We start from the raw sequence: 8,418 nt of genomic DNA on the forward strand, positions 1-8,418 counted from the left end.
TTGTATTTAGTTCAGCTGCTTTTATGGCACAAGATCTCATTTTCAAAACAGTGGCACCAATTGTCCTTAAATGTAACAGCACTATTTTTAGTAGCAATTATATTTTTAAAAGGCTAACAATTGGTAAAACAGAACGTTTTAACTATATTTTCTACTTTTACTCACCAGCTATAATATTTATAAAAGGCTGAGTTAAGTCTGGAAACCCTGGTGCCATAATGGTTAAGTACTACGGCTGCTAACCAAAAAAGGTCAGCAGTTCGAATTCACCAGGTGCTCCTTGGAAACTCCATGGGGCAGTTCTGCTCTGTCGTATAGGTTCACTGTGAGTCGGAATCGACTCAATGGTAACAGGTTTGGTTTTTTGGTTTTAATTAAGTCTACATATAAAACTATCTTTCATTCACCTGCACCCATATCTTAACCAAAGGATTTCTTCTACTTCATTTCTGACCTGGCTGGGGAAGTGCAGCAGTTTGAGAAAGGTGCCCATGTGTTTTAGATGGCTACCCACTGCCCTTGAGTTGACTGCAACTCACAGAGATGCCATAGGTTTTCCAAAGGCTGTAAATCTCCAGGGAAGCAGACTGCCACATCTTTTTCCCTCCTAGCCGCTGATGGTTTAGCAGTGGAGTGCCTTAATTACTGCGCCATCATGGCTCTTTATTTAGCTCCTTATTTAGATGGGTAGATGGAATTTTTAGATGGGTTTCTTGATTTTAAGCTAGTACAATGGCAATCATAAAATCAAATAATTCAAGGTATGCTACACTGTCCCAAAAATTAGCTATATGATAAATAGTATGTAAGAGCTCGGCTGCTAACCAAAAGGTCAGCAGTTCGAATCCACCAGCCGTTTCTTGGAAACCCTATGGGGCAGTTCTACTCTGCCCTATAGGGTCACTATGAGTTGGAATTGACTCGATGAAAACGGGTTTTTGGTTTTGAGACATTCTAAGAGTGCCTTAACAATATTAGCCCGTAACGACTGAACAGCAAGAAAGCCATTTTTATTCAACTGTGATGTGATGGCCACTGACTGGACATTTAAGGTTCAACTCCAATCCTGTGGATACTGGTAAACAGAGGAGTTTAACTGAAGAGGTGACACTAAATTTAAAAACTGAAAATACGTTTTAAAAGCAATTTACGTTGAAGGAAATTTGGTGGTAAGGTAGTCTGTAAAACCAGATCACTGATAAGCAGAGTTGGCAACTGAACATAAAAATGCCATGAATATAGTTTTCATGATACGATGTATTTACGTGCATTTTGCTAACAATACTTTCCTAAAAATCACCAGCTCCACAGGGTGGTACTTTGTGTTAAACTACTCTTGGATTATAGCGGAAACAGCCATCAGGTAAGCTAGGGACATAATACCAGTTTGAAATTGAGACAAATGAGTTGACAAATCCCTGAAAAGAGCAAATTAAATCTTTTGTCAAAATAGTTATTGGACAATACAAAAAGTCTAAATCTGAATTTATAAACTAAAATTGTGATCCTGTGAAAACAAATTTTGGGATGAATGTAAAATTAATATCAATAATTATTATTTTTACCAATTCTCACCACAGAAGGATTTGTTGAATATGTCCATGCTGTGAAGGAGAAAGCAATAGGGGGAAATATACCCACTAGTAAGTTGACCTGATAAACCATAGACTGATGTCAAATGGACAAAAACGGTGAAAAAAACAACCAAAATAACACATAGGGGAGAGGCACAGTTAAGGCATCTTTAAAAAAAAAAAAATCCACATGGCTTTGGTTTATTAAAATATTGTAGACTTTCTTTCTTTTTTCTTTTCTTTTCTTTTCTTTTTTTTAATAAAAGACTGTTTGAAAGCGTCTGATAAACATGCAAAATGTTTGAAAACCCTGCATGGCAAATTCAGACAGTTGGCAAGCGTCATTCAGATGTTTGCTAAGGAAAATAAAGCCTCTCTCCTGATGAGATATACAGGGTGGTAGAGGTCTCCAGGTTCACTCTGTCTTACAGAGGGCTGTGTAGCAGTTACAGCCAAGGCGTTATTATCTGGGAGGTAAGGGACCTTGGAATTTCCATTGGTTGGGGAACAGCCTAGCTTTAGTTTTTCCAGATACTCTGTATGTAGGGGATTATGACGCTGGAGAACTTTGATGGCATCTTCTGTTTTGAACCACTCTCTCTTCCTTCCTATGTTAACAGAATCTTTCTAATCTTCTAATACTTTCGAGACCCCAAGAACATAAACTTATGCCCTGTGCTTTTGGTCTTGGTTCTCAAATACTCCCAGGAGTCTGCCTAACTTTCCTTTGACTCCAGCCTCTTTGTAAATCTCCCTTAGGGCAGCACCGCCAGGCTCCTGCTGAGGCTCCATTCTGCTTCCTGGAAGAATCCACTGGTCTGAGAACCGACTGCTACTCAGTCTCAGCACCTCGTTCTCCCGCTGGCTCAGGAAGCACCGGGATGCTGCGCTATTCTTGAAGCCCTCGCGGATGTAGGTCGGCGTCTTTTTTGCCTTCAACTTCATCACATAGGCGGGTTTTTGCTGCTGCTTCTGTTCCAGTCGCTGCTGCCAGGCTGGCCTCCGCCACTCCGCCAAGGAGCGCGGGCGAGGGCGACTCGGGGTGCAGGGTCGCCAGGCGCGCCGTGATGCGAGGGAGCGGCGCTGGAGGCGGCGAGGCCGGCCGGTTCCGGGGCCGGCTACCGCTCCTACGCGATGCAGGACGCAACCGTGGGTCAGGGGAGCCAGGGTGCCAGGGTGGAAGCTCCGCCTCTGCCCGTGCGTCCGCTGCTCTCCAGGGAACCCGCCGCCTCCACCAGGGAAGAACGCAACTCCAGCCCTTTGGAGTCAGTTGGGAGGACTAGGCAGCAGCAGCGCCGCGCTGGCCTCAAGTCAAATTCTTGATAAACATATTCACCCTGTTCCAGTTTCCATCCAACCCAAAGTTTTTCTTTATTTACTCATTAAAGCGTTAATGCTATAAGGATAATGAGTCAAATTCTCTATCTCTTCCTCTCTCTTTGTCTCTTCCTCCCTCCCTCTCTCTGCATTTCTCTGCAAATGGTAATCTTGGGACAAATTTCCTAATCATCTTTCTTCTCTACAAGGTCTGAGAGTAGTCGAGCTACTGTTATGACCAATATTAAGAGTTTAGTTTAATCCAAAATAAATCATTTTAAGTGAATCTTGTAAATTTAGCGTTAAGCCAGTAACAAAAGATGTTGTTCTTATTAGGGGTCTACTCAGAAATATTATTAACAAGCATATATTTGCTTTAATTTTTCCATATAATCGACATACTCCTCCCCTTTGCATTAAACGGATAATTTTTGTACCATCAGATTTCCTGGGGTAGAATATTAATATTGTTGTTGTTAGTTGCCATACAGTCCATTCCATCTCAGGGTGACCCCATATATGTAGACTAGAACTGTTCTGCAGAGTTTTCAAGGCTGTGACCTTTTGGAAACAGATCACCAGGCCTGTCTTCCAAGGTGCCTCTAGGTGGATTCGAACTGCCAATCTTTCAGCTAGCAGTTGAGCACTTAACAATTTTTGCCACCGAGGACAGAATATTAATATAAAATTTCAAAACTGGTTTCAAATTCCACCTAGGGATTCTAGGATACCAACATATAAGAGAAACAATCATTCTCTGGGTTAACAAGCTTCCTAATTTCCAAGGGCAAGAATATAAAAGATGAGTAAGATCTACCCAAGTAAGTTTCTAGCAAGTTCTTATAGCATCTAGTTCTTTCTTGAATTTTATAATTTTATCCCATGACTGCTCCAGAGAGCTCAGAACTTGTCTTATTGTATTCTATTCTATTTAATACTGCTATTTCATTCTCTGCTTGGCCTAAGAGTGCCGTAGAGGAGTCAACATGGAAATTTCTAGAAGTTCTGAAACAAGAGTACAGTTGATGCTTCAAAGAGCATGTGTCATGGATTGAATTTTGTCTCCCCAAAATGTGTGTCAACTTGGCTAGGCCATGATTCCCAGTATTATGTGATTGTCCACCATTTTGTGATCTGATATGCTTATCCCACATATTATAAATCCTAACCTCTGAGGTGTTATGAAGCAGGACTCAATCTACAGGATTAGGTTGTATCGTGAGTCAATTTCTTTTGAGTTATAAAAGAGAAAATCGAGCAGAGAGGACAGGGAACTCATACCATCAAGAAAGAAGAGCCAGGATCAGAGTGCATCCTTTGGACCTGGGGTCCGGGTGCTGAGAAACTCCTAGACACAGGAGAAGATTGATGACAAGTACCTGCCCCCAGAGCCGACAGAGAAAGCCTTCCCCTGAAGCTGGAGCACTGTATTTGAACTTCTAACCTTCTAAACTGTGAGAGAATAACTAACAGAGCCTGAGATAAATGGCAGAAGGGAATCATGAAAATGGCTCATCAGGATTGCACATAACCTTGCACTTTGCTCTCATTATTTCAGCATCCGGTGGGGATACTGTGATGACTCAGACTCCACTCACTTTGCCCATCACTCTTGGAGAGCCAGCCACCACCTCTTGCAAGTCGAGTCAGAGCCTCCTACGAGGTGATGGAAATGCCTATTTATACTTGTTCCAGCAGAAACTAGGCCAGGCTCCATGGCCCCTGATCTATATGGTTTCTAACTGTTTCTCTGATGTACTAGGCAGGTTCAGTGGCACTGGGTCAGGGACAGATTTCACTTTTGACATCAGCAGGGTGAAGGCTGAGGATGTTGCAGTTTATTACTGCCAGCAAGCTACACAACTTCCTCCCACAGTGATACAGCCCCGCACACAAATCTGCTGCATGGTGTGACCCAGCTGCACAAATGTGGGGCCTGTGTGGGGAGCAGGCCCAGCAGATTCTCTGAGTCTGCTTGAGAGAAAGATGCTGGAGACCTGAGGGGAATGGGTTGCAGCTGAGGGCTCTGGACCACGAGAGCCTCAGCTACAGCTCAGACGCTGCCTGTTTGTGGCCCCATCAGGTACACCAGCCTTGAGGTGGCAGAGCCAGCAGGGAGGATGGAGAGGGTCCAAATACCTCTGAGCAACCAGATGTGACCCAGGGAGAGCTGACTGAGAGCTCAACTTAATCCTCCTGCCTGTGTACATTCATCAATTAAGTTTAGTCAGCATAACAGCTAGACAGTGACCCAAATTTGTAGTAAAAAATATTGAATACATGTGAATCTTTAGCAGTTTTTGGTATTTCTTATCAGGATAATATTTGGTGATACTCAGAAAGTGGTAGTTCCTCACTTTTCTAACTTTTACTTCCTATTTTTCTTACCAGTTGTACTTCCTCCTGTTATGCGGTGGTTGAAATAGCATTCTATGCTAACTATCCTCAGGGGGAGTGTGGCTAAGAAAAATTACTAAAGATGTTGGGTTTTGAGACTGAAAATAGCCTTTTGTAAATTTATATCAGACACAAGATTCTAAAAGTTTTTTAATGTCCCCCATTACCTCTTCCTGAGAGAAAAACGGAGTTCTTGAAATTCTAAAAGTTGAGTTTTGAAAATAAAAAGCATAAACTGAAAAACAAGCAACCCTATAGGACAGAGTAGAACTACCCCATAGGGTTTCCAAGGGGAGGCTGGTGGATTAGAACTCCCGACTTTTTGGTTAGCAGCTGTAGTTCTTAACCACTGCACCGCCAGGGCTCTGGTAATTCACGCCATATACCACTGGAAGGACATAGACTGATGAGATTTCTTTCTCTTGCAAAAGCTAAGAATTTTAAGGCTGAGGGCTGACTGCTGGAAATGGAAACATGAAGGGGACACAAGAGAGGTCAGCTATTGTCCCCTTGATTCTTTCCCAGGTGTGCTCCTTTGCCTGGACCAGGTCAGAATTCTGTCCACACACATATTTGGTTCATTTTACAGGAGACAAAAAGTCGTGTGGATATCTTCACAATCAGAAAGGATTCTTTTCTCTCTGGAATTTTAGGTCCTCTAGTCCTGGTTGCACAGTGGTTAAGAGCTCAGCTGCTAACCAAATGTTGGCAGTTGGAATCCACCAGCTGCTCCTTGGAAACCCTATGGGGCAGTCCTACTCTGTCCTATAGGGTCGCTATGAGTCAGAATCAACTCCAGGGCAACAGTTTTATTTTGTTTCATTTTATTTTTTAATCCTCATTTCTTCCAATCTCTGATAGCATTAAAATACATGTATTTTTTGCTTGTTTGTAGTTTTTGCAGTGGTTGTGTTGTTCTTCCAAATTCTACAATGTCTTACCTGGAAGTGGAGATTCCTTCTATTTTTTAATTTTATTTTATTGTTGTACTCTGAAAGTTTATGATTCAAGTTAGTCTCTCATACAAACATTTATACATACATTGTTATGTGACCCTAATCGCTCTCCCTAAACTGTGACAACACACTTCTCTTTTCCACTCCTGATTTCCTGCGTCCATTCAACCATCTCCTGACCCTCTTTGCCTTCTCATCTCACATCCATACGAGAGCTGCTCATTTAATCTCATGGATCTACTTGAGCTAAGAAGCACACTCTTCACGAATATCATTTTATGGCCCCTAGTGTAGTCTAATCTTTGTCTGAAGAGTTGGCCTCAGGAATGGTTTTACTTCTGGATTGACAGAGAGTCCGGGGGCCATGCTTTCCGGGGTTCCTCCAGTTTCAGTCAATTAAGTCTAATCTTTTTACTAGAATTTGAGTTCTGCACCCCACTTTTCTCCTGCTCCATCAGGGACTCTCTGTTGTGTTCCCTGTCAGGGTGGTCATTGGTGGTAGCTGGGCACCATCTAGTTCTTCTGGTCTCAGGCTGATGCAGTCTCTGGTTTATGTTGCTCTTTCTGTCTCTTGGGCCAATACTTTCCTTGTGTCTTTCGTGTTCTTCATTCTCCTTTACTCCAGGTGGGTTGGGACCAACGGATGCATTGTAAATGGCCGCTCGCTAGCTTCTAAGACCCCAGACACCAGAACAGTTTCTTAATACACTGTGTTATGCCAATCGACCTAGATGTCCCCTGAAAGCATGGTCCCCAGACCCCCACCCATGCTACTCTGTCCCTGGAAGTGTTTGGCTGTATTCAGGAAACTTCTTAGCTTTGATTTAGTCCAGTTGTGCTGGCTTCCCCTGTCGTGTGTGCTATCCTTCCCTTCACCTAACTTTTTTTTTTTTTATTGTTGTAGTTAAATGAAGTTTACATTTCAAGTTAGTCTCCCATACAAAATTTTATACATACGTTGTTATGTGACCCTAATTGTTCTCCCTATGCTGTGACAGCACACTCCTCCTTTCCGCCACTGATTCCCCATGTCCATTCAACTAGCTCCTAACCCTCTCTGCCCTTTCATCTCACCTCTGGACAGAAGTTGCCCCTTTGATCGGTTGTATCTACTTGACTAAGATGCACACTCTTCATGAGTATCACTTTATGTCCCACAGTCCAATTCAACCACTGTTTGAAAAATTGGCCTAGGAAATTGTTTTAGTTCTGAGCTGATAGAGAGTCCAGGGACCATGCTTTCTGGGGTACCTCCAGTCTCAGTCAGACCATTCAGTCTGCTCTTCTCACTAGAATTTGAGTTCTGCACCCCATCTTTCTGCTGCTCCATCAGAGACTCTCTGTTGTGTTCCCTGTCAGGGTGGTCATAGGTGGCAGCCAGGCACCATCCAATTCTTCTGGTCTGAGGCTGATGAAGCCTCTTGTTCACGTGACCCTTTCTGTCTCTTGGCCTAATACTTTCCTTGTGTCTTTGGTGTTCTTTGTTCTCCTTTACTTCCGGTGGTTGGGACCAAATGATGCATCTTATATGGCCGCTTGCAAGCTTTTAAGACCCCAGGTGCCACTCACCAAAGTAAGATGCAGAACATTTTCTTAATAAGCTTTGTTATGCCAGTTGACCTAGATGTCCCCTGAAAGCATGGTTCCCAGACCCCTACCCATGCTACTATGTCTCTCAAAGTATTTGATTGTATTCAGGAAACTTCTTAGCTTTGGTTTAGTCCAGTTGTGCTGACTTCCCCTGTAGCGTGTGCTGTCCTTCCATTCACCTAAGATGATTGTTATCTACTATCTAGTTAGTAAATAACCCTCACCCTCCCTCCCCACCCCTGTAACCATCAAAGAATGTTTTCTTGTGTGTTTAAACCTTTTCTTGAGTTCTTATAATAGTGGTCTTATACAGTATTTGTCCTTCTGTGACTGACTAAATTCACTCAGCATAATGCCCTCCAGATTCTTCCATGTTATATTTCACAGCGTCATCATTGTTCTTTATTATTGCATAATATTCCATTGTGTGGATATACCATAGTTTGTTTATCCATACATCCTTTGATGGGCACCTAGGTTGCTTCCATCTTTTTGCAATCGTAAACAGTGCTGCAATGAACATGGGTGTGCATATATCTATTCGTGGGACGGCTCTTGTTTCTCTAGGATATATTCCAAGGAGC

At 42.7% G+C, this 8,418-nt stretch overlaps 1 pseudogene and 1 gene segment (V, D, J or C); one reads left to right on the top strand and one right to left on the bottom strand.

Annotated features, from left to right (window-relative positions):
• Nucleotides 1–1,919: 1,919 nt before the first annotated feature.
• On the bottom strand, nucleotides 1,920–2,519 carry LOC101343217 (diphosphoinositol polyphosphate phosphohydrolase 2 pseudogene; annotated as a pseudogene).
• Nucleotides 2,520–4,376: 1,857 nt separating this feature from the next.
• LOC101343471 (immunoglobulin kappa variable 2-24-like) lies at nucleotides 4,377–4,805 on the top strand. The segment is given in 1 exon segment: nucleotides 4,377–4,805. A coding segment is annotated over 1 exon segment (429 nt).
• Nucleotides 4,806–8,418: the final 3,613 nt, after the last annotated feature.

The sequence above is a fragment of the Trichechus manatus genome, unplaced genomic scaffold (assembly GCF_000243295.1).
Source record: "Trichechus manatus latirostris isolate Lorelei unplaced genomic scaffold, TriManLat1.0 scaffold00219, whole genome shotgun sequence".
NCBI classification, from domain to species: domain Eukaryota; kingdom Metazoa; phylum Chordata; class Mammalia; order Sirenia; family Trichechidae; genus Trichechus; species Trichechus manatus.